Here is a 26,888-nt window from a genome sequence, read left to right as displayed (position 1 = left end):
CTTGTCTTTGTTTGGTGTGAAAGGCTGATGCTGCAGTTTCACAGCACACAGACAAAAGGCGGAGAGCAAGAAACCTAAAGGTAGAATTGAACGCGGGGGTGTGCTCATACACTTTGAATGTGTCTGAATGTGCCTCCAGTGCAGCGGAGTCACAAGAGCTCCATGCCTTCTGTGTGTAATCTAGTTTGAACTAATTTAAATGAGACATATTATGCTCTTTCTTTTCTCTAGTTTGTTATATAGATTGTTTTGTGTAGGTTAAAGTTCTGCAAAGTAAAATGGCCCAAAGTCAAGGGAGCTCATCTCCACAGCAGAAATCTTTAATCCTGCAGCTCCTGAAAGGCCTCATCACCACCTCAGCCGATACTTCCACTAGAGTAGCACGACCATAACAAAGCCGGGTAATGTGAGAGGCTGATATTTCCTACTCATGCTGGATCGGTAACCAATCACAACAGAGAGGGTGGGCTGGCCAATCAGAGCAGACTAGGCTTTTTTTCAGGGGAAATTATGGGAGAGAGATGAGAGTTGACATGCAACAAACATTTTTGGCCAAACTTGAATGAGGGACATTATTGTTACATGGTCAGCATGAAGGCCACAAGTTGTTGTCATTGCTAGATTATGGTTTGTCCTCAATCAGAACTATATGGGCTCCAAAAGTCAGGGACCACTTTCATAAGACATGATGTCTGAACACATTGGATATACAGAAAGTGTTTATATTTCTTTTGAATGCTCACAAGATAAAGAAAAGTTAGATTGAAGAGACAGGGAGGTGCAATATCATTTAAAAATGGGAATAAAGACTAACGCACTTTTTAGACAATCTCTCCTAGAAGACATTTGTTGCACTTGGCTATTCATATGAAAATGTGATAGAAATAGCTGTGTCAAGAATGACAAAAGAGCTAGAGGAAGAAATTCAAACCCTGGTTTGTTTCCACTGGTCAATCATAGCGAGCGACTGAGGATAAAAATCGAGGTCAAAATTTGCAATAAAAACCAAAACAAATCAACATGCAGGGAATCTCTTAGACTTATAAGAACCCTGGGTTCTGGAGCCCCAAGTCATTTACCCAGTGGGTAATTCAGCCTTGTACATTCTATAAACCTAAATGAATATGTTTAATTGAATTGCATCAAAACCTGGAGGAAGATGATATTCTGGCTATAAACAATAAATACTTCACAAAAGTGCGACAGACAAGGTCTTAATGCAGGACATTTAAACATGTCACACAAGGAAAAGCCCTCACGTTTGTGAAAGCTGAATTCTTTAGTTTCAGGGTTCTAGTGTCGTGCACAGTGGCTCACTGTCACCTTGTCTTGGATTAAAGTGGCAATTAAATTTTCATTTAAAGAAATGTCTATTAACTCCCTATTGCCGAATTATAAAGAACCACAATTCTGACTGAGCCTATCTGTGGATGAATGCAGATTGCTGAATCATAAAAAATTAAGATATAGAATTGAACAAATCCACATTAAAAGTATTGAACTGATGAAACATGAGTTGACTTTTATTGGAGCTTTAATGCATTTCAAAGCTCAACCATTACCACTGTCACTCATTAAAAATGCATCGACAAAAGTTTTTTTTGACAGTGAATCAGTTTGAAATATTGCAGCGAGTAATGGAAGAGTCAGGAGCAGCCACAGTAAGCTGTAAAGATGAGGAGCTGCAAGCGACAGGCTGCACAACTCCAACTTCTTGGTAAGGTGACCGACTCCTTTCACTGTGCCCTGCTGTTTGCAGACTAATGCCGTGTGCAGCATGAAATCAGTTCGTGGTTGCTCACAGAATGATGGGAAAGGGCCCAAATATTGAATAACCTCAGCATTAGAATGACAATAGTTTGCTTTTGCTGTCTCCACAATTGTGTGACCTATAGTACAAAACTGCATCTTCTGTTTCCACAAGTTACTACGTGCGTTGCTAAATCAACCAGGACTGAAATAGTTGAGAACAGAGTCCTGCACTGGTTTATGTTTGCAAACCTGCACCTTTTGCACTTAAATACTGGCTATTTTTGTCTTATTTTGATACATTTAGATGTAACAGCTAGTTCGATGTCAGCAGTGACAGCTATTTGAGCAGATGTGAAGTGGTCTAAGGTGGTATCATAGGCTTTCACATTGAAATAAATCATTGCAGCTGATTAGATTTCATTTATGCTTTTGTAGATGTGAAAAAGTACAACTTTAATTTCTGATTACAGAGAAAAAAGAAAAACTTACATGCAGCCCGCCCACGTTTATTCAAATTTGACCCAAGCCCACACCTAGGAATTTAAATGAATACATACTTTTTACCCATTGCACAACATTTTTGCAGGTTACCCATCGGGTACTCAACCCAGTACAGGACTTTATTTGAGATTAACTCTTTAAATGGCTTCATACCCTGTTTTCACACTGCCTACAAGTACGAGTATACCCTGTGGATTACCAACGTGGTTGGAGAGCACATCAAATTAACCAATTCAGACAGACCATAACCTGGCCACTGGACACTTGAAAAGAAAGCAGCCATTGTTAATATTTTAGCAACACCTGTGCTTTTCTTACATCGACGCTATCTGCTGTGAAGAAGGCTTATAGGGGCCCAACAGATCAATTTTGCCCTGGGGGCCCCCTGCTGCCTAATCCGGCCCTGCCCCATTGTTGTTCACACTTCTAAAGCGCTGTCTTTCTTCAGAACAATATACAACCACGGCAATGGAAATGCAAACAATAACATAACCACTGTGCATTCACAACTTTACAAAAAGCTACAAAGATAGATAGATAGATCAGTCGGTTGGTCGGTCGGTCGGTAGGTAGGTGGGTGTGTAGATAGGTAGGTAGGCAGGTAGATTGATAGAACGTAAAACGTTACCTAAAACCAAACATATATATGTAAATGATTTTTTCTATGGAGGATGTACAAATATTATTTAGGATATAGATTTTTTCATACAGAAATATTATATTTTTGATTAACTCACCCCTCTTAGACCAATTAATTGATAGATAGACAACTAGATAGCTAGATAGATAGATAGATAGGAACAAATAACCTAAAACCAAAGAAACATTGTGCATTGGTAAAAGTGTTTTTCTATGGAGGCTGTGGAGGATATTGGATATTGATAATAAGAATAACGGAAGAAATAAAACACGTATTATGTTTTGTGTTGACCCCCCCCAGACTAATAAAGTGAACCTGGCCGCCCTACCCCCGCCTCTCTGTGGAACCATCCGCCGTTGCCAAGGTTTCCGTGTACGCGCTGCCTGCGCGAGCTGAGCCGCGCGAGCGTCGTACAGTAGTGTCAGACATGGCGGCGGAGCTACAGCCCGAGTGGATCTGCTGTCTCCCTGCTTATTGGAGTTACGGGGTGACTCGGGATGGACGCGTCTTCTTCGTCAAGTAAATATCAATTCCCCCCCCAGCCGTAGGCTCCGGCTCGAGTCGCGTGTTCCTCGTTTCTGATTCAAACCAACTCTCCGTGTGTGGTAACGTTTCCTCTTCTCTCCCCAGCGAAGAAGCCAAGAGCACAACCTGGCTGCATCCAGTGAGCGGCGAGGCGGTGATAACCGGCCACCGGAAAACTCCAGGTGAGGTGTCGCCAACAAGTTTCCTCCGTCGTCTCCATAATGTCGTCATGTGCAGCTGCTGCTGCTGTTGTTACCCGCATCGTGAAAGCGATACTTCCCACACTGAGAGAGAGAGAGAGAGAGACTCTCACATCCACGCCGGGGTTCGAACGCACGAGTGGGCTTTTGGCGCTGTTGAACTAAGTGAGCCCTGTCATGCCCCCCCTGTGCCCGGCTCCCGAGCCCCTCTCCTCGGTCAGACAAGCCTCACACTGACCTGGCGACTTTTACCGACACAATTCATTGGAGAAGTATTGTTGTCAAACAAGTGTCAGACAAGTGTTGTTTTACCGATCACGTTATCTCCGGGCATACACAGCAACAGCTGCTGCACACTGAGGGGTTACAGTAAAGGCTATAGCTATACATCTACTAAATTAGTTTTCGTCTGCCCCTCCTCCACAAAACGCTAACCTAAGCTAAACCTAAAACACTGTGCCAAGTGGTAATATTAGTTTCCTTTCATTGTATTGTAATTGTGATCTTATACCGTGCCACTGTACACAGCAGCAGCCTGAGGTCCCTGCAGAATAGTCCCACTAATGGCAATGCATCTCAACAGGACTGCAACTATCAGACTTTGAATGAAGGATTAAAATGCAGATTAGGCTTCTCCTTTAATTGTTTCTTTTTAATATATAAAATGTCATCAAATCATGATTTCAAACCATAACCATCATCATTTCCAAGATTAGTTAAAGGTCCTCTTCATGTCCTGATAGCCATCAAAATGTATTATAGAATGCAAAACAATATACTACAATGCAATGATAAATAAGAAGGCATTACAATTCTGTGCTCCATCTAGAGCTTGGCATGTGAAAAACACACAGGCCACACAAAGGTCAATTTATCAGTGGCGAGTCTTCGCCTCCCGTTTACTTCCAATCTGTGAGAGCGAGGAGTCGAATTAAAGGCAAATCGAAGAGTTGTTTCCGTTGAGTTTGACTTTGGTGAACTTTGACCCACATTTGCATCTGTGTGACTGTCCCATTACTCTAAAAGGCCTAGCTGCCATATGAACTGTTTTATTTACTTTAATATTCCAGCTTTTATTATTTTTAAAGAAATTGCACTCACGGTCAACACAACTAAACAGCTCTTTTATGGTTTCATTGTGTGGCTAGTTTAGGGGATGTTTGTCTGTGCCTGTCTGTATTTAGTTATTTTGGTCTTCTTTTAATTGCCCTAAACCAAATTGAATTAAGGATTAATAAAGCTATACTGTATTGGATGAGTCCTCAGCCGGGAAGTCACACGACGCTGAGGCAGAGGCCGGAAGTTAGCGAGCGAGTCAAAGTTGGCTTCTAGCAGTTGTCAGTGGGCGCTCATGTCTTCTGAAGGCGTAGCTTTGATGAGAGGGCGGACGGGAGGGGATTGCTATCTTTTCCATGATTACCTTTAATGAACAGGAAGTTATCAGCAACCATTTTGATAACCCTTTAAATATTTTTTCACCAATTCTTTTTTTGGGGGGGGGATCTTTGATTGCTGGTCAGACAAAACAAAGCAATTTGAAAATCTCGAGCTTTAGGCATGTGTGAAGACGATTTCAATGATTTATAATTTTCTGATATTTCATCGACCAAATTATAACAAATTAGGAAAATTGTCAACGGATTAATCAACAATTGAAATAATAATTACTTGTAGCCTAAAGGTGGAATCCACAAATTAGTTAATTTGTCACAGTCAAATCCTCCAGGTAGTTCTACCATTTTGAGTGTTGTGTCATCTACTATTATAATGAAAAGCATCTATTTGTTGTTGTTCACAAGTTTTAATCCACCTCTTGTTCTTTGACAGATCTACCCACTGGGTGGGAAGAAGGATATACTTTTGAGGGTGCACGGTGCTTTATCAAGTGAGTCAAACGCCCTCACGACACCTCAACACACACACACACACACACACACACACACACACACACACACACACACACACACACACACACACACACACACACACACACACACACACACACACACACACACACACACACACACACACACTCTTGTTTTCACTCTGTCTGTTTGTTGGTTGGTTTGTTTCTAAGCTAGATTACACAAAAACAACAGAGCAGATTTTCATGAAACTTGGTGGAAAGATGTGTCATGGGTCAGTGAAGAACACATTGAATTTTGGTGGCGATCCAGATCAGTTTACGAATCCAGGATCCAGACTTGATATGGCGTTTTTCAACATTTTCACTGTTTTCCCAGGGAATAATTGATGGATCTTGATGAAAAAAGTCAGGGGTGATTAGGGGACTGATATCTATGAACGTGTGAAGTTTGGTGCAACTTGGTTAAATTTAAGGGAACTGTTGGGCCTTGGCGCAGGTATGTGCTCTACTGACTGCCATTCTAGTCATTAAGAGGAAATTATATATTTTCATTTTATTCACCTTACACGGAAGAAAAGCTCATTCGAACCCGAGCTGCTCCTGTGAGCATGCTGTGTTTCAAAGTTAAATATTGCCTGGCTGTTAATAATGGAACCTTTACTCCCTATCGCCGTTCTGTAGAGGCCTGTTGCAAAAGTTAATGATTACACAGGAACATTGTGCAAATACTAGACAGTCGTGGGCAAAGTGTGGTCGCTGTCTTCTTGCGAGCTGTTTTTATTTATTCAGAATTACCATGCTCAAAGCTGAGCCTACTTGGGGAGTTGAGCCAAAGTATAATGCGCGCTCTATTTTCTGACAGTTATCCTCACGGTTGGAGTTTACACGGTCTGTTCACAGTTTGAAATCACACTTGTCATTAAGTAGACGCTGGAAAATGTTTCCAAGGTACATGCCAGTGTACTGTATTTGCAGGGATTTTGAAAATACATCTTATTTAAAGTCTCCTTCCATTGTTTTTTGTTTGAACATCATATCCACAGTATGCTCATTTGTTGAATCTGTGTGGGCAGGAGAAAATGGGATATCTATCCTCCATGTCCACTAGGAGACTTTGGTTTGTTCTGTTTGTGCCCCTCTCCGTGTGAAGACCATGCAGGATCCACACAAATTACAATAGTAGTTGGGTGTGTTACATAGTCTTTGAACTACAGCGTTTTCCCCATTTTCTTCTCTTCCTTTGGCAGCCTGATACATGTGACTACTCAGCAGAGATCATAAGCTCTGTCACTCAGTTTGCTCTGATCCCTAATCTGTCCTCAGAATGTTTCAAATCCAAGGAGAGGAGTTGAATCTTTTTTTTAAATTATTTTGCAAGTCTTAATGAAACACTCCTCTCACACAGCAGGTGTATATTTTGCAGATGATTTTCTTGAGGAAATAATTCCAATAAAACAGGCAGCAAATTGAGGATATTATTCTATCTTATTCTGACCGATCTGTCTCCCCTTGTTTTACTTCCTCACAAATTGGAGGAGCTTTATGTGGCAGGTTGCCAGACAGTTCGACTGAGAGGCAGTCATTTTATATTCCAGCACTTTATCACAGCCTCCTCAGTGCAGGGCTAACTTGTGGATGACATTCATTAGTTGATCTCTTTGATTCAGTCCGGTGGGAGCAAACGCGTCACAAGCTAATCATGTTGTCCCCAAGTGAGCAGAATACATTTGAAAGTTTAAAACAATATTCAAGTCATGTGAAGCAAAGCAAGTAAAGCAGCTCCTGAGTATCTCCATGTTTGGTTCTACCACTTAGTTTGAAAAAGGAAAGACTAAGCCGTATGATGGCTAGAACATACTAGCCATCATACGGCTTCCTGCTTTAATGAAAGCTGGTACCGATTTTGTAGGTGGCATGTAGAGAATAAGCCTAAATGTGACCAACCCTGCCAAAGGCTGCCTTCTGTGGACTGCTTCCGCAAGACACATTTTCCGAGCCTTTTTACTTTGACCCACCCAGGAGGTTTCCCTTTGTTGCTTTACTTAGAATTCCAGTTACAACTTGTGGTTGTCCTTACAACTCTCTCTCTCTCTCTCTCTCTCTCTGGTTGTGTGTGTGTGTGTGTGTGTGTGTGTGTGTGTGTGTGTGTGTGTGTGTGTGTGTGTGTGTGTGTGTGTGTGTGTGTGTGTGTGTGTGTGTGTGTGTGTGTGTGTGTGTGTGTGTGTGTGTGTGTGTGTGTGTGTGTGATGAAGCTGGCTGCATCCACCGATAAACAATCATGGTCGTTTCAATGCACAAGATCAATTTTTCAGTTTGTAGTGATGTGTCTTACTTAAGCTTTGAGTAATTGGACCTTGTAAAATCCATGCCTGTTAATTTCTTTTTTACTCATTGTTTCATGACAGGTTTATGTGATAACTGTCTTGGACAGTCCATAAGTAGTACATTTTGAGGCCTTTATGTGAGGCTGCCAAATATAAGCCTCTGAAAACTGTCCAAAACCATTAAAGCCCGATGACAGCTGGATAAGACTATGTCTGGTGTTGTACAGTAAGTTATCATTACTTAATCAATTCAGTATTATTAAGTTTAGTTTATATTTTTGCATTTCTAATTTACGTAAGCAGGAGAAACAACAGCGCCCTCCTCTTGTTTTCTCTGACTCACAAAACAGGGACGGGATCTAGATTCATTTCTGTGACTCCAGTCCTTTTTTTGAGCCGATGAAAGGATCTGGCCCATTCACATGCTGGCAGTGTAGCTGAGCTGTTACCATCGGGTTACACAGTGTGAGCATCAGTGAGCAGATTGTGCTGACGTTGCACTGTTCTATGATCGTATGTGATGGGGAGGATGGGCTGCAGGTTGCTTGTGTCATCGTGAGGCAGAGGTCCTCACATGATTTAAGGAATTTTATGGCAGCGTGAATTTTGAGCGAGTGGCGGTCAGTGCGGATGTTAATTGAATCAGTCATGGCTTGCTGCTCTCCTCACACTGAGCAGTCCTTTTTTTTTGGAGTTTCTGGCTTGTTTGCAGTTGGCTCTGTGCCAGGTGGCTTGTTACTTTGGTGAACTAGGTGTCAACTGGTCAGTAGGTGCCCCCCCCCTAACACAGAGTGAGAGCATGAGAAGGTGTAAATCTGCAAACTATTAGTTTCTTAATTTAATTCACAGGCAGACATGTGGAAGTGAAGTCAGACTGTTTTGTTTCCATGTGACATTGGACAAGGGTTGGACAATATCTTGAATAGATGATGCCTCTTCAGTTTATCTTCCTTTAGTGTGTGATAGGTTTTTGTTGATTATGCTTTTGCATCATCGTGACATGACAATGCCACAAATTTGCATAATACTCACCTAGCGGCTTGTCTGGTACGCCTGCTAATGAAGCCAGGTACAGCAAGAGCAGAGGCTGGGGGGGGGGCTTAAAGAGACAGGAGCGAAAAAAACAAGCGTTTCAGACAGATGCTGAAAAGAGGAGCTGCAGCAATGGACAGTTTGAGGAAAGAAATGTTTTTTTACTACTAGCACTACTTTACTTGCATGGTACAAAATATAACAGGAGAAACACACGCACGCACGCACGCACGCACGCACACACACACACACACACACACTCAATCTGCTGTGACTCATTGACAAGTGTGGGGTGGGTCAATAGCACCCATCCATTAGTTCTAATACATTCACATTTTAAGCCAGTCGCTTTTGTTCATGGTTTCAAGTGCTGAACTTGGCAAAACACTGAACAACATCCGGCTATATTCCTGCTTTGGTCCTTCAGGAGCTAAAACAATAATACACACATCAGAGTAATGGACACTTTGTACTTTAGATCAACCTGACTGTTACTAAGTACCCTGATTTATGGTCGAGAGGTGGGAGCTGGGAAGATTTGTCTGTTTATGATCTAAAGCGAGTGTGCTCTGATGCTGATGATAACATGTAGGCTCAGTGCAACGTGCTACATGGATGAACCATTCTACACACCACCCAGAGAACAGTATCTGTTCAGTTTAGTTTTTGTTTGTGACGTAAACAGTGTTTTGATGAGACTTTGCCATCTGGCCGGGTTGTGTTTTCCATTTTTTCCCTGGAGCACATGATCCTACATATTAACTTCAGAACAAGATGCAGGGGGGGGGCATAATATGTCTTAGAGTAGACATTTGTTCTCTAATATGTCTTAGAGGAGACATATTATGCTCATTCAGTTTTTCCCCTTCTTGTAATAGGTTTTTTGTGTAAAAAAACAAAAGTTTGCAGTAAAGCAAAAGAGCTCCTCTCCTCCACAGAAAACACTGCTCCTAAAGCTCCTGCATTGCCTTGTCAATAGCCCGGCTGATACTTCTGCATTATTGTGATGTAATGTGGTGTCACAAATCCCAATATTTGCATAATGCTACACCCAGCAGATTGCCTTGCATGCCTCCTAACAAGGCCAGGTAAAGCGAAAGTGAAGGCCAAAATTTCATACATGTGCTACAAGCGGTTGACCAATCAAAAGAGAGTGGGCCAGCTGGCCAATCAGAGCAGACTGGGTTTATCAAAAGCGGGGTCTTAAAGAGACAGGTGCTAAATCCAAGGATTTCAGACAGAGGCTGAAAAGAGAAATAGATATAGAAAGAAAAATAAGCTAATGAGCTTAATATGTCTCCTTAAATATTATAGTGGGAGAGAGATGACCTTAATTGTGAGTTGGATGTAGGAAGTGTTCATAGATGATTGTGATATATATGATTTTTCATGAAAAGACAGGTACAGACGTCCTGTCGGTTCCCTCTGTTTGTTTGCTAGTCTTGACCTCACTGCAGAAGTCAAAGCTAATTGCTGTAGGTTGCGCAATGAGATGGTTGATGTGTTGATAAGTACAGTAGGGGACTCACACAGTTGACCCTCACAGTGGCATTGGCCAAATGTCTGCAATTACAATGTCCTAATGAGAGGAAGGAGACTAACTCCAAAGTGAAATTTGAAAGATACTTAATGCTCAATAGAGATATGATCATTTTTTCACGACTAGCGACTCTTTTAATATTAAACATTATCATTTGATCAATTTTTAGAATAAACAATACACTTTAAGTACTCACAGTCAAAACTTTCTAAATGTCAGTAGTCATAGCTAATTATTTACTCAACATGAAGTGTCAATGTTTGCGTATGTGGTTTATCTGTATCTTTACCTTGGATGAAGTAAAATCTGAGTGTTGATCCTTCAGGGCAAGAGTGACTGAGTCCCTGTGCGCCCTCCATAAAACTCAGACAGACAGTTATGACACACATTTAAAGGCTGCCCCATCTCTGCATGGAACCGTCCACGCATCTATCTGTGAGCAAAGCCTCATATCTGACCTGACTATATAACCCTGGAAATCCAGTCACAGAAGCGACAATGTGAGTTGTTTGCAAGATTTTTATATTGAGTAGTTTAATCAACGATCACAACTGTGGCCTCTACATTCAGGCGAATTAAACTCCATCAGGTAAAAGATTAGCTTTGTGACTTTTAATGCTGCTGCTCTGGTGCATTGAATCAAGAGCCCCCTAGTCGAACGAAAGCTGTCAACACTCACAACTGTGTGTTTCAATCAAGGTGTGATTAACTGCTCTCTGCCTCCAAAACAGGATTTCAACCAAGAGCATTGTCACGACACTGTTAATCCGCCTTTATAACTCAGTTTTCAATTTAGGAATCAATGTTGTTTATTCCTTGGACATAGAAAATACTGTGATTAGCTGGTAGGTGTAAAATTGTATTCGGGGACCCCTCCAGTCAACAGTTAAATGTTAAACCACCGCACTAAATCAGTGTGCACGGCATATTAAGCTCGGAAACTCTGCCAGCTCCCCCACTGACGCCATCTACACAATGTGTTGTTTCACGTAGTGCAGCCAAGCACACATAAAACAAGTATTTACAATTCTATCAAGAAACTAAATACATCAAACATGGGGCCAAAGTGCATAAATCCATCACTATTACATTTTCATTTTATCGAATGGACCCAGCATCACATGATAACAGAAATATGAGGACAAGCAGATACTGACATTGCACATTTGTTATTGCCTGGATGAAAAATTTATAATTTCGAATTTGTTTGATTAATTTTTCTGTCTGTGACACCAGTTAACTCTCATTTCTTTTTTTTCATCAGTAGCAACACTCAACTTTTACATGTGAGCATCTTGGGCTCTGGTTTCAGCAGCACATGCATCCATGCTGGTTTAACAACTTACAGATTTATGACAGCAACAAGTAAAGCTAGTAGTATATCCCAGCACACACTGGCTGACACACTGGGCAGCTCACACAAGGACTGGCGACCACATTCACACCTATGTGCAAATCAGTGGCCAATTACACATCACTGTAATGTCTTGCATGTTGGAGGAAACTTGAATTCACAAAGACTACATGCAATCCTCTAGACTGACTATAAAAAACATTTAATAGGGGTACCTGGTAGGTCACCTAGTTGAGCGGGCGACCCGTACACTGAGGCTAAACTCCTCTGCAGCGGCCGAAGGTTTGCTGTCTGACTAGGGTTAGGTACTGAGATCCGGCTGGTACCTACTGGACCGAACCACAGTGCAGATTTCGATGCCTCATTTCGGTGCCTGAGCTCTCTACTGAAATAGTTGCCCTGTTGACAGGCGACATAAACATCACCACACGTGCTGAGTTACAATTACTCTTAACTCTGATGGCAACACTGTGGGCCTACAGTTAGATAATAACACTGTTTAGGCACTGGTACCGTTTTTTAACGTATTTTAAGATTTAGCACCGGTATCAGAAAAAACTCAAATGATACTCAAACGGACTTACAGCCTTTTGCTGTGTGTCCTCTCCTCTCTCTCCACCTTTTATTCTTTACCTGTCCTATCAATATAGGCATAAAATGCCCCAAAAATCATTATATAACCATTATCATGAAGCCCATGTGCAATGTGTTTGGAAAGAACTAAGACATCCTCATACAGATGGCTCGCATTAACAAATAACACACTGGGTAAAATGCCATATTCAAATTGCAAATCTCTGAGCGACTATTTACGCACCCCCTTGGCAGGGGAGGCTCTGATGGCTGTGGCTGCTGACTCACTGACTCTGTCAGTGCTTGGTAGTCATGCAGCTCACTCATGTGATTTAAGAGGGAAACTAGTGGATGTGGATCTGCTGTACATCATTGTCGTCTCTGGCTCTATAACCCTATATTGTGAGGCTGGGTGCTGACTGGGAGACAGACACTCAACTAGGCAGGCGATTGAGCTGCTCTCAAACGTTTCAGTCTCTGTGGGGTCCCTGCCATCTGGCAAGAGCTTGAAGAAAAGCATGTGTGAGTGTGTGTGTGTGTGTTTTGGTGTTGGGATGCTGTGTGTGTGTGAACATATGTGTTAAAGATCCTCTGATGCTGGTGACTGCCCCAGGTGCTGATTAAGACAGACTCTCAGTGAAAATCCACATCAGACCAAGTCAGCCTCTTTAGTTCACAGTATTCCTGCCTGCCGCTGTAATGCCCCTGTTGTTTACAAACGTTGGGCACCAATCGTGGATTGTTTCCCATTTTATCTCATGGGAAAGACTCTATTCTCAGGACTGGAAAATAGAAGCATGACTAGATAAAGAAAGTCTTTGTCTGCAGTGGTCCCTGTAACAAGGTGATGTTGTCTTGTGTGTTTTAGGATCCAATATATCAAATCGAAAAGAAAAATTGATTGCTTGTTCACATAGGCAATGCTATTGCTGAAGAAAAAAAAAGATACAACACACTGACATGGTAAAGATTTTTATTGCATTATATAAGGGAAAGGGGGGCCTCACAGCAAGAGGGTTCCTGCACGATATATCTAAAATTGACGTCATCGAAATATCAACATGCGCGATATAAGTATCGCAAAAGACAGCTTAAACTGCTATAAAGGGTGTTCCATGTGCATTGTTTCACGCTCTGCATGTCAATATATTTGGCCAATCAGATGGAGCCCTACTGCCCTAGATAATAAATTAAAGATTTCAGATCATTGATGGGGATTGCCCAGGGTTTTTCCTGCATAGAGGATTGCGAGCCGCCTCCTTCAAATTTTGTACCACCTCTGCCTCCTGACAAAATTCTAGTACAGTGGAAACTGCTAGTGATCACGTCTGCCCGAGGCCAAATTTATATCTCTAAGCGGTTGATTACTAAAAACTGTAAAACATAACTTTTTATGAATGTTTGTCTCTGAATAGCTGCTTTCAGCACTGAACTCCGGATAATCTCCTGAAATTATCCAGAGTCAGAATGCAAATGTCTGAGTCAGTTGCCCATTGACATTATACAGGAGTTTTTTTCCTTCCAGCCCCTTATTAAAGACTCCAGAAAATGTCAGAGCGAGCCCAAGTTAGAATACAGCAGGATTATGTCTGGACTATTTATCGTGAGCAAGTGGGCGCGGAAGTGAAAAAAAACTAAATAATATAATACAATTATTTCAGGATAAAAAAGTGGATTTATACACAGAATAACATGGCAACTTGAAAAGACAACAGGATAGTGAGTTGTTGGTTCTAAGGGTCGATGCCGGTGTCAATGGGCTGTTAACAAACACATGATTTCCGCAGTGGAATTTATATGTTGTGTTCTGCCTCCTGCATGCCTGGCCCAGGCGCTACCCCTCAACTGCATGTTCCGGACAGTTTCTTGTTGTTGTGAACGCGCCTGACTCGCACCATCTCCTGTTGCGTTCTACATATGTGAAAGTCAAAGTCCAAAGAATGTTCGGATCCAATCCAAATCAAAGGCGTTCCAAAACACCTAAAATAGGCCAAGACTCTCAAGGGTTGAGCTTAATATGACATATTTTTAGACAAGTGGAGCAAACCTTGCTGGTGAGCAAACTGATTGATGTACTACATTAAAGAATATGTAAGTAACTGGCAGTGGTATGGAATATGTTGATTGAATGTAGGCCTGCCCACTGGGTTTAGTAGGCTGTAGTAATTCTTTGGTCCTAAAGCCTCTTAGTTTTGTGGTGTCTTTGATTTAATGCTGAGAGAGCTGTTGAATTTGAGTAATCCCTGCATTAATCTGCAATGAGCTGTCCTTTGCTAATGCTTCGCCAGGTTGATGACAGGGGCAGCTGCCATCATGGGGGGTCATGCTGTTGGTCGGATATTATTACACTCCAATTTTTAGGGAGCAGATCACAAGTTATATATATTAGGGAATGTGTTCTCTTCTATGAAGTCCACTTACCTTTATTTTCTTTTTATCCATATAGTTGGAAAGCAGAGAGGGATATAAAGTTTGAGAGGCACATACGAGAACGATTTTGCAGCATTTGATCTGCAGCCCTGTGTGCAGTTTCAGTATCCTGGCAGTTCTCTGCCCTCCTCTGATGTCAAACATTCAAAATACTTACCCAAGCCGGAATCACTGCTTCTTAGGAGTCTTTTTAGTTGACAAACTTAATATTGCTAGAAGCTTAAACTCCCATTACAACTATGACGCTGTGGTAGAGAACCTTTGAGATTGAAATTCTCATGCTGGGATCCTGTAAAAACAAAACACAACTTGATTATTGCACATTCTGATGGATTCTTTTTAAGTTTGACTCCATGATATCTGTTTGTGCTGCCGGTGATGACTTATCTTTTAAGCTCTCAAAACGGTACATCTGCTCTATCGTGCCCCAACAAAGCAAGTACCCTCTCCCCTTATCTTTTTTGCTTGTCAGTATACCTCAGTCCAGTGGACAGTGCACGGCCCAGTTGTTTTCCAGATGGTCTGTGATGATTAGGGAGCTGTTGGAAGCCGTCACTTTGCTCAAATGCTCTACAGCTGTGAGCTCTTGGAGCACCATGTTGAAATGTCCACAAGCTTTCCTAAAACAAATTGTTACAAATTCAGCCTCTGAATTTGACTTTATCCACGTCCAAACAGGCAGTTTCCTTTTCCTCCCACTATTGAGCAGAAAGAGAAACCCAACCTCTGTTCTCACGATGTCCACAGCTGGATGAAAAGTGTCCACTAAAATACCGCAGCCTTTCTTTTCTTCTCACTCTTCCAGAGGATTGAATTAACAGTGTATTGCTTTACTGATTTACAGGTTGCTGCCAAGTTTTCAATTTAGCAGCAGCAGCGAAGGGATTAATATCGTACCCTCCTGGTCCTGCGGCTTTGGCTTATTCGTCTCTTCTCTCCCTCCCTCCTGGCAACAGTGTGAGCTGCACTGTTCTGCTGCAGCCCTTGAGAGTCCCGTGAGGTCTGCTGTCAGATATGGTTCAGGCTGCACATAATGTATGCTATCAGCAGGACATTGTTTCTTTCTATGAAAGAAATCCCCTTTTTATTATCCACTTGAAATTCTTGTCTGTATCTCTTGAGCTCAGTGACAGCACAAATACTATTGGCTATTAGCTGTAAGAAATTATAAACTTGGAATAATTTCTCTCTTGGGGTCTTTAAAAATCTTTTCAAATGAGTTTTCATAGAATAATGCCATTGCTTTTAACATTTGCCAAATTTACCTCCCCCAAGGAGGTATGTAGTCACTTTGTTTCTCTGTGTGTTAGTCAGCAGCATTACACAAAAACTACAGGACAGATTACCATGAAACTTGGTGGAAGGAAAGAACTAGATAAATTGAGTTGCAAATAAATGCAAATAAATCTCAATTCGATTCGTCTCCGATTCTATTCAATACTGATTAATTTAAGAATATTTAAATTTCCAAAATAATAAATAAAATGGACTGTCCAGCTCTGTTAACAAAAATTGTTTTGAATAAATATTAAACATTTGGCTCAGGATATACGTTATCAGCTTAGTAAACTGGATGGGATGGTTGTAAGTTAGATGAGCTTTTAGATTTTTATTGTATTAGGTTAGTATTCCAGCATTTCCTCTTGGGTTTCGTGCGTGTGCGTGTGCGTGTGCGTGTGTGCGTGTGTGTGCGCGTGCGCGTGTGTGTGTTTGCTCATCTCATGTATTTAGTTATTAATCGATGGTGTTGCATCATGAATCCGGATCTTTCTGGTCACTTTAACAGTAGTGTCCTGGCTATCTGCGTCTCGTCTTGTGTGTAGCAGAGAGTGCACACTAAATGTTGGACTATTTTCATTGTGTTTAAACTAACACTAAGTAAACTTCAGTACTGTTCAGGTCATAATAACTTGTGATGCGCAGGTCAGCAGGAGTGTGGAGGGGGGGGACACCCAGACAGGAGACTCTGACACGGTACAAACCAACCTAATCACTTTACAGCATTGGTTCCATCGTGGAAACCCTGTATTCACACTTTTTGTCGCCATTGTTTGACATTTACAGGCCTGTTCACAGCCTCTCCTCTGTCATCTCTGCTTCAGTGTGCGGGTGTCAGTGTGTGAGTGAGTGGGGGCGGGGCCAGTGTGTGTGTGAGGATAAACTCTGCAGAGGAGATGCGATGAGGAAGCGACACGACTCGATCAAATAAGACACACCAGCTAAATGTTTAGCGCTCGGGTGCGACCAAGCAAAGGTTTTAGTCGCAATTCAAAGATCACTGTTTTTTATTTGAGTTATCTGTCCCTGCTTGTGTTAATATATAAATGTTTTTTATTTAATTTGCTGCCCACCTTGACCAAGACTGCCTGGTAGAGGAGATTGTATGTCAATGGACACATCATGGTTAAATAAAGTACAGATAAATATATAAATATTTATCTGTAATATTTTATATTTGTTGCTCACTAGAACCCAATAGTGAGTGTTTATTAATCATAGAATAAAGTGGCTGCTCTATGTGAATGAGAGCCCTTACGTTATCTCTATTGGTTTTATTACTTATGGGTGAGATGGGATGGATGACAGGCTCATTTTCTCTTCAGTCCATCTTCGGTGCTGGCACTCATAGAAGTCATTCATGTGATATGTCCTTATGCAATATCGTAACTGTGTGGAGCACTTCAGTACTTATTCCCAACAACCATCAACCCAAAGTGAAACTGCTTTTTACAACCTCTTATCCGGCCTCTTATGTGTCTGTGTTCATTTATTTTAGTGTGTGCATGGCCCATCCTGACTTGAGTGCACTGTAAATTCTGCTGCTAGATGGGACACTTGAAAGATATAAATAGTACCCAGGTCATCACGACTGCTTCAAATAGTACCAAGTTCTCTAAGAGGTGTATTAGTGTGAGAGCCATCAGATTACACAGAGAGTAGAAACGTCTTGGAAACTACAGATACACGTGACATCAAATCCGTGCATAGTGAGTTACTTGGTGAGGATTTGGTTCCCTTTCTGTGGACGGGGAGGGATTTATTGTCAGGGCCAGTGATTGGCTAATACACTACATTTATTGCTCAACTGTAGGGTAGTGACTCCTCTACTGTCAGGCTTCTCTCCCACGCTCTGTCCTCGGATCAGGCCGTCCCTGCCTAAACAAATATTTGAAATCTGTTCCAAGTCGCTCATTGAATAATGTATACCTGCTGTGATTGATATTGCACATTTGTGTTTCTCACAAGCTTAATGGCATCGCTGGAGTTACCAGAAGAGGAATGTGCCAAACTGGGGTTGGAGTCACAGAAAACAAACAAAAACATGTTGCCCCTCGTTACAAATGAACAGGAGTAGTTTGTTCAGCAAACACAAAACCCTGCAAAAAACAAACAGCTAAATGTGAATCCCTTGATCTAAATTGGTGCCTCCGAGCCAATGAGTGCATCCTGCTTCCCGGAGTTCTAGCCGTCTGTTTGAGGTCAGGTGATTCTCTAATAGCTGAGGAGAATCACACACATGGTTACTGTACATAACCTTTGGATGTTTACTATAATGTATAACATATAAAATAATACTCACCACAGTATTTAGTAGGTGTCTTCATGGCCTGAATAAAATTGTCCTTGCATTTCCATCTTCATGAAACATATGCAAAGTCTTGATTTGAAGGAGACATATTATGCTTTATCAGTTTTTCAGTTTTTTTTGTTTATGTAAAAGTTCTACAAAATTTTAAAGCCCCAAGTATTCCCCACAGAAAACACTGCTCCGGAAACTCCTGAAACGCCTCATCAGTTGTCCAGCCAACACTTCAGGGGTATTGCAATGTCACGTGACATCACAATGCCACATGACATCACAATGTCACATGACATCACAATGCCACATGACATCACAATGCCACCTGACATCACAATGCCCCATATTTGCATAATGTACACCCAATGGCTAGTCTACCTCCCCCTAACCAAGCCAGGTAAGCGAGAGCAGAGGCCGACATTTACTGCCTGTGCTGGAAGAGTTTGACGAATCACGACAGAGCGGGACAGCTGGCCAATCAGGGCTGAATTGGGAGGGGGGCCTTAAAGAGATAGAAGCTAAAATCAGGCGTTTCAGACAGAGGCTGAAGAGAGGAGCTGCAGCGAAGAACAGTATGATGTGTATGAGGTACAGATGTGTTTTGTGAACATGAACGCATGTTAACCGTTTCAAGTAATAAGCCTAATTAAAATCATGAACCTGATTATAATATTTCTCCTTTATATGTTTTAAAGACTGCATTTGTTTGTCTGTTTGCTGTCTATTCCCCTTTTATAATGCATTACAATTACCACCTATTAGCGCACTCTACATCATACTGTGTGTCCTTGTGCACATGCAGACAGACCTCAAGATGTAAATAGTAAGGGCACCTACCTCTAAAAAACATGCCTTCACCTCACCATAAGTGGTTAAAAACTTAATAGATTACCTTTACAGGCTACATGCAATAAAATCAATGTGCCCTTGCTTTTATACTGCATATCAGCTCGGTGCAGCTTGTTTTCAGGTTCAGTTAGAGGATGTGTGAGAGCCAGAGTGGAGGGATCTGACAGGGGCTTCATAACTGTAGTAATGGTTGCACCTCATAGTGATCCATCAGTCTAATCAGCTGTCAGGCCCCTGCAATATGTTTCTGCTGCAGTAGGGATGAATGTCTCCTGAAGTCTAGAGTCTGGTTTAAATATCAGCCCTACTTGCTCAAGGATAAATGCAGCCCTGGCACCTCTGTGCTACTATTCACAAACTGAGTGTGTGCAGACCTTCATCCTCCACTCTGGGTGAGAGGCAGCACGCTGTAAGACCTCTGCTGGTGGTTCAGATAAATACACCCTCAGCTTTAACCGTGATGTTATGATTGCTATGTTTCAGCCTCTGTGAGGCTTGTGTACAGTGGTGGAATTTTCAAGACGTTCTCCCTGTGTGACAGCTTTATTGCTGCCTGCCACAAGACTGATGATGGCTCTTGCTGAGTGTGTGGGTGGATGGGTGGCATGGTGTGTGTGGGCAATAAAAGTGGTATAAATGTCAAAAACTGTGGAATATGATATGATGATATAAAGAAAATACTTTTTGCACCTTCATAAGATCTTCACTTAAATATCGATGGAAAACAGCAAAACTGACATATTATAAAAACAAGTGGACATTATCTTAAAATCTGAGAGAGAGATTGTGTATTGTATTCATTGCTGTTATGATCAGTGGATTAATCAATTTGTCGATAGATATAAATTGATCAGCAACTACTTTGAAAACAGATTAAGCGTTACAGTCCTTTATCAAGCAAACATGCCAAAATGTGATTGTTGTACGTTTTTTAAATGTGTCAACATGCTTTTACCTGATACAGCGAATTGAATATTTTATAATTGTGACATTTCATTTGCTCTAGATTGGCATTTCAATTGTAATTATTATTGTATATAAAATAGTTCTTCAGTTATTTGAATAATAATCAGAAATATGAACACAAGGGATTTGGTGTGTTGCAGGTGTCAGAGCAGCAAAATGAATAGATGAGAGCAAGAAAAGTAAGAGTTCAGAAAGCTGAATTAGAGTAGTAATGAAAAAGGGTCTATGTATCTCTGTGTGTAAGTTCTATAGGTAGGTTGGCTGCTAGCTTGTAGACTCCCATGGGTACAAACATTGCAAACTACCTTAGGCTATAAATGCTATGTTTCATGCTATATACTCAAATGAACATTTAATGAAAAGAAACTAGGTCATTCACCCACTACTAGTAATATATTTTATATATGTTTTTTGCTGTATCGAAATATACTACAGCTACTCAAGCCTTTTAAGTGACTTTAATCTTCATCTTAACCACTGAGAATAAAGCATCTTTATTTAATTTGGCCCACTTTTGTAGAAAGTTGGAACCATCAAAAACCTCCACTCCTAAGTCGTGGAAGCTTCATGAATAACTTTCAAGTCTCTTTTTAGTTCTTGTCAGATTTTGAGGAGTTCAGAGCTCTGAAATGCTTCATGGTAATTCAGGCTCTGGTCCTCGATTTGTCTGAATAATCTAAACCCTTTTCTGTGTAGTCATTTGGAACAAGCCTCTGTAGTGGACTGTAAGATCCTCTGAGCTGTTAGAATTGCCTCACTACCTATTTGTTTTCATTGTTTATGTAGTGAGGAGGGAGGGTCATTAGTCATCCAGTGTGACAGAGAAAATGTGTACACAAGAAGTTTGCTCTTTGCCAAGAACTAAAGCACAGTTGAAACTGGCTGTTTGCCAGGCTTGACTCTATCTACAGTCAAAATGTCAGCATTCTCAAACATGTATATCCATTTTATTTAGAAATCCAGGAGCTGTTGTAATTTTTGGTTGAACTCAGTTTAACTATTTATTTATTTAAAAGGCTATAGTTAAGTTAACAATAGTATTTAGGTGACTAAGGTGAATCCCATGCTCTCTATACTAATAATAGTTCTGAAGTGGGTCATTACTGGTGTCCAGTAAAATCCTCGAACTTTTTTGTCTAGACAAGTTGCTTGAGTAGTCCCACCTGACTCATCAATACAAAAGATGAGCAACTGTGTTGATAAACATGTGGTTCTTTGATTCAAAGTCAAAGCCTGTGCACATAAAACCCCAAGTAGAGCAGTCAACTGAGATGCTAAAGAGCATTTAGATAAATTGCAGTAAAGCTGAAATTCGGCTGCTTGTGTCACTAGCAGATCCCAGCTGTATAATCATCAATTTCAGAAAATGGGTTCATTTTTGATGAATTCAGCATCTACTGATAGTGACTCAGCGTCATAATGTTATTAGATTAAGTGATGCTGAATAGCTCATTTTATCTTTCATGGAGCAAGCTATTCACCAAAGTAACATCAGCCTCATTCAACATACTTAACAAAATGTTATTTAGGGACGAGAAGAACCAAAACCAGTCTAATGAGCGACACAGACACTGTTATCTGTTTGCATCAGTTGTCTCTTGTTGTCCTTGTGATGACTAGAGCCCGACAGATATATCAGTTGGACAATAATATCAGCCTTTCGCAAACATATTGGCGTTTATGTTTGCCGATATGCACAGATATGAACATTTTACAGAATAAACAATGTAGAAAAGATGTGTATTTATGTTTAAATTTTAGGTTAATGTTTATTTTCTTAATTCAAGTTTTATGTATTGGGTTGTATTTTTTTTATTTCTTTGTCATAAGAGTTTGATAATAACATCAAAAGAATTGTTGCCAGATTTTTTAAAATATGCATATATAATATATATATATCGCTATAGGTATATAAGTTTTACTTTCTAATATTGCCATGGGCCACCAAAAATCCATGTGGGTCAGACTTTAGTGATGACAGTGGACCTGAAGCCTGCTGAATAAATCATTGGAGGCTCCTGGTGCTGTCCACACAGTTTCAGATTTCAGGTGAAACATGACTCAATAGCGCCACAATAACAGCTTTGTTACTCATGCTCATGTCTCATATTGTTCCTCTGGAAGCATGAACAGGTCTGTAGGTAAAGCCCAGCAGCCATGTTAACAGACTCATTCTAGTAATGAGGCACTAATAGACTCATGTTGAGAGCCTGCCTCAGGCAGAGAGGAGAGGTATGTATGAATTAGGCCAGCTTTTCATTCCTATACTCCCACGTCCCATTGCAACACCACACAGTTTTGAAACTGACTAAATAAACCTGCACTTAGTCACTGAGTGCTGTAAGGTTTTGGGCTCCGGTTGCTAATCCTCAGTTGCTCTTGATAATTGTGCATTAATTATGAAAGTCAACCCTAAACATTATGAATCACTAACATATTCCTTACTCTAGACAGAGGTTTAAAAACGTTTTATTTAACCCTTGGTAGAATGCAATGACTCTATGTGGCCTGATGTGGCCTGATGTGACCTTCGTGTTAATGGACAACACTTTGAGAATAGTGTGTCCACTTAAAAAGAAGAGGTTGCGTTGACTAATGCAGAATTATTGTCATGTGGAGCAGCAGTACAGCTGTGGAACAGACATGAGGCTTTATAACAAATCAACAACAGGCTTCCTCTCACAAATTGGTCAATGTGCACAGTGTTCACAAAGCCAGGAGTTTCAAATCAGTCATATTTCCCTCCTATCACAGAGTTTGGGTGTGTTAGAGTTGGGATTGGCCCTGTTGCTTCAGTTCACTGTGGTTTTGATGTAATCTGTAACAGTCACCAGCCATATCAACGGTACAGTAATCATGGAGATATGAAATTATATAGGTTTACCCTGAGCAGAAGATTACCAGTTTAAACGTCCTTATGCAGACAGAGGGGCAGATACTGGAATTCTTTTTTTTATCCCTTTATGAAATGGGGGCGTTTCCACCGTTTTCCCAGAGAATAATTTATGTTTCTTAATGAAAAAAAATCAGGCACATTAAGGAAACTGATATCTGTGAGTGTGTGAAATGTGGTGCTGCTTGATTGAATTTAAGGGGACTGTTGGGCCCTGGTGGTGTTACATGCTCTACTGAGGGCCATTCTAGTTTTAATATTGCAACTACAGTGTCATGGTGCTTAGTTGGCAGACTGATGGTTCATATTAATGTGGTGTATATATCCCTGTGTTTCAGTGGCTGATACGCTCATTGCCTTGTTGCAGTAAGAAAGTAGGTGCGTTATTGTTTGACACAGTGAATGTTTCAGAGGATATTTTCAAGCATTTGTCTCATGTAGTGTTTGTGAATTTCATTTCTGCTGAGAACCACAGAGATTTCTCTCTGTTCCTCTTATGTGAATTTTCCAGGTATGACATTTCTTCTCACTGTAACCAAGTTTAAAAAACTCTCCTTTAAGGAAGCATTGTTTATTGTGTCATGAAGAACATGGGTTTTTCTGGCTGCCTTGTATTTTAGGTTTGGTACTTGTAAAATTTGAATTATAGTAGGATTATTCATATTTTCATTGAACAGTGCCAAAAATTAAGTATCAATCCTGTCAATGCTTTCCCACAATTCAGAATTCTCAAAACAAAATAGAAATCGACAAATATAAATATATATAAATATATTTACAGCTGAAAACGTGTGAAAGCAATTATTATTGCTGTTAAATGCAAACATGAGGATACAGTATATAGATATTAAAATGAAGATTCATTCAATGATATTCATGAGCTTTTCTACAAATTCAACTAAATTGCTCTGCTCTTTGAATGGATCTCAGTTTACATTAAGGCGTGTAGCTACTAGTGAGGGGAAATCAATGGGGGTGTTTTGGGAACAACTTCATCTTCAGTCTGTAGAATTTGTCGCCTTTGCTGTGATTAACAGACACGGATTAGACAGACGTGGTTTTGTCTGTCACCTTTACCCAATAGAAAAACGACACTGAAGGTGATAATCCATGAGTCATGAATGTCTGAAAATCCTGTTTTTATGTTGTGGAGATGGAAACGGCCAAAGTGAATGTTCCCCAAGTTATAAGGTATCTGGCAGGAGGTGTTGTGGATGTATGTGGTTTAAGGTCCTGGCAACAATTACTTATACTTCTTGTAAACATAGAGAATCACTACACACACACACACACACACACACACACACACACACACACACACACACACACACACACACACACACACACACACACACACACACACACACACACACACACACACACACACACACACACACACACACACACACACACTTTGTGATAAATCTTCTCAGTTTCTATGGCAAGACATGAAGAAAGCTATGACCCAATGTTGTCTTATAATACCAGCAGGGGCATAGGAAAAAAACAATATATATATACTGATTTTGCAAATTTTATTTGTTCCCAAACTTCAGGATTCGCCATCTCTTTAGTTTTGTTGTATAACATGTATCAATTAGCAATCAAGTGGTTAAAAACAAGATTAGCCGCTGCTGCTTCTACAAATTGTCCTTACTGGAATCTTTAAACAGTGGGTTACCAGGGGGGCTGTGAGCCATTTGTTTTTTACTCACTGGCAACGAGGCAGCATGCCTGCGCTCTGTATCTGCGACAACTCATCAAGCCACAGCCGAGGCCTGGAGAGCAACACCAGTGTTTGAGACTATCCCTCTGCTCCCTCTGTTGTTTACAGATATCATTCTCTTGGCTTCATCCGAGCATTACCTCCCACTGAAATGAAGTTGCTTTTCTGCTGAGTGGGATGCTGTTTGACTGCTTATTCTGTAAAGTAAGCAGATGTCCCAACTGGTGACGTCTTAGCGGGATTATGATGTGGACTGCAGGTTTCTCAGTGATTGTTATGATCATAGACTGTATGAAGATGGACTACACGTCTCCACTTCCTCCCACTATCCAGAAATGACACTGTAAGGTCCCTTTGATACATGCACTTGACCAATCACAAGACTAGTCTATCAGCTATCAACCATGTTTTCAAAAATCAAATTCTGGAAAAAGGAGCACGTGGACATACATCAGAGTGATAAACTTAAATGACAGAAACCATTTTTGCAAAAAATGTATTTGATGTGTACTTATTTTTTTGTTTGGACCACATCCCATCAACTAACATTTATGACCTATACTGGAACCAGCCACCAGATGGCAACCAAGATGCTTAGGCTCTACTTATTGGAGAGCAGTCATCTTTATATATGGTTTTCACAGACTATAAGAGAGAGAGAATCCAGTGATTATTCAGAGCCCTTTGTTTAGTAGTTAACATTTGTGCTGACCATCGCCAGTCATCAGAAACAGGATCTGTGATGAGGCGGCCAAAAAACAGTAGCTTCTATCATCACTTTCCTTGACTGGGGGAGGAGTGATGCTGTTGAACTCTAGAATTCAGCAGCTGTCTCACACTCCGTTGAGCAACTCAAGGGGATTCAGGCACGTGGAAAGGATTCCCCCTCTACATTCCCCTTTTGGAGGGTACCATCAGGAAACAGATGATGGAAAGAATGACCTCAGAGCAGACCTGCGATGTGGTGGAGAGGCCACATGTTAAATTTAGCCTGCGGGCAGCTGGGCATCCCACAGAAATTGCAGCTGCTGGGAAAGAAAGTAGTGTTGTGATACTTTGACTGCACCTTGAGGGGAGAGTAGATGGAAGAATGATTTGATGTGTGTGTGTGTCTGTGCAATACTGTCCTGTCATTTTCTTTTTCCTCCGGCACAGCCATTAATAGACTGAGTTGCACATCTCTGTGTACGGCAGAGAGATGAAAAGCCACTTTGATCTGGATTATTTTGAGGTTTCCTCATTTGATTGAAGTTATTTTCAAAAATTAAATATACACTATTCTTTGAACAAGCTTTAGTTTCTGTCATTGTCTGATATCTGAACATTTGTCTTTTCTTTGATCTCAGCAATATCTGTGCCTCTGTGGAAGATTGTGTAAATAAAGTAGAAAAATAAGACTTTATAGTCCCTGATGGGTTTTGTCTGTAGTTGGTGTGTCTGATGCAACAATAGCACCTTAGATACCACTCTCACTTTTATCATCTGGCAAGTTCCAAGATAAACAGTGTCTTTGCATGTACGTACTGTGCTTTTAATCATACGTCACAATGATAATCACAGCCTGCACATCATGAATATCCTGCTGTGCTGTAAGTTTGGCCTTTACCAAAAATAACCTTGAAACACTGGAAGATTTTGCACTTGTCTGGATTAGGGTGGATGAACGTTATATTGATGTTGGATATTTTCATGGGGGGGGGGGGAGTCCCAGAGGAAAAAAAAGACCCATTTGTGCTTTGGATTTGTGTCTCTCCATCTGCAAGGCTTTTCTCCTAAACATAGACGAGTCTTAAAGAGTCTAGCAGCTGCACTCAGAAATCTCCTTCTTCTGTGATTTCTTTGATAAGTGTGCATAAATTGACTGAGATCATCCAGCCCTCCTGTGATGTGGGTTTAATTGTTTATGCCCGCGTGCATTCCCGTGCTCATCTCCAGAAAGTGCTGTTTTTCTTTAGCATCGGTTTCCAGCTGCAGGGATAGCTGACTGTGCTGCTGAAGTAAGCACTGAGATTAAGACCAGATGTTGGCCTGCATGCTTTTGGTAGTTTTGCTAACAAAGTGTAATTATTGCTGTTGCCCAGCAGGGGGCATCAAAGGAGCATAACATAATCTAATATAACCTCAACATTAAAATTC

The 26,888-nt window shown here is 40.9% G+C and overlaps 1 protein-coding gene across 11 annotated transcripts in view; it reads left to right on the top strand.

The window, feature by feature from the left end:
• The first annotated feature begins 3,265 nt into the window (after positions 1-3,265).
• The window catches only part of LOC118109553 (pleckstrin homology domain-containing family A member 5), a 91,476-nt gene continuing 67,853 nt past the window's right edge, over positions 3,266-26,888 (top strand). For 10 of the 11 annotated variants that reach the window (XM_035156770.2, XM_047339750.1, XM_035156768.2 and 7 more), the window contains exons 1-3: positions 3,266-3,412; positions 3,524-3,600; positions 5,446-5,503. In XM_035156770.2, coding sequence (XP_035012661.1) covers positions 3,321-3,412; positions 3,524-3,600; positions 5,446-5,503 — 227 coding nt within the window. In that variant the 5' untranslated portion in view covers positions 3,266-3,320. The remainder of the gene's footprint in view (positions 3,413-3,523; positions 3,601-5,445; positions 5,504-26,888) is intronic. The other variant, XM_035156774.2, reaches the window with a different exon arrangement.

Source organism: Hippoglossus stenolepis, chromosome 5 (genome assembly GCF_022539355.2).
Source record: "Hippoglossus stenolepis isolate QCI-W04-F060 chromosome 5, HSTE1.2, whole genome shotgun sequence".
NCBI classification, from domain to species: Eukaryota; Metazoa; Chordata; class Actinopteri; order Pleuronectiformes; family Pleuronectidae; genus Hippoglossus; species Hippoglossus stenolepis.
Note: the sequence above shows the minus strand (reverse complement) of the source record. Positions and strands in the feature narration are given on the sequence as shown.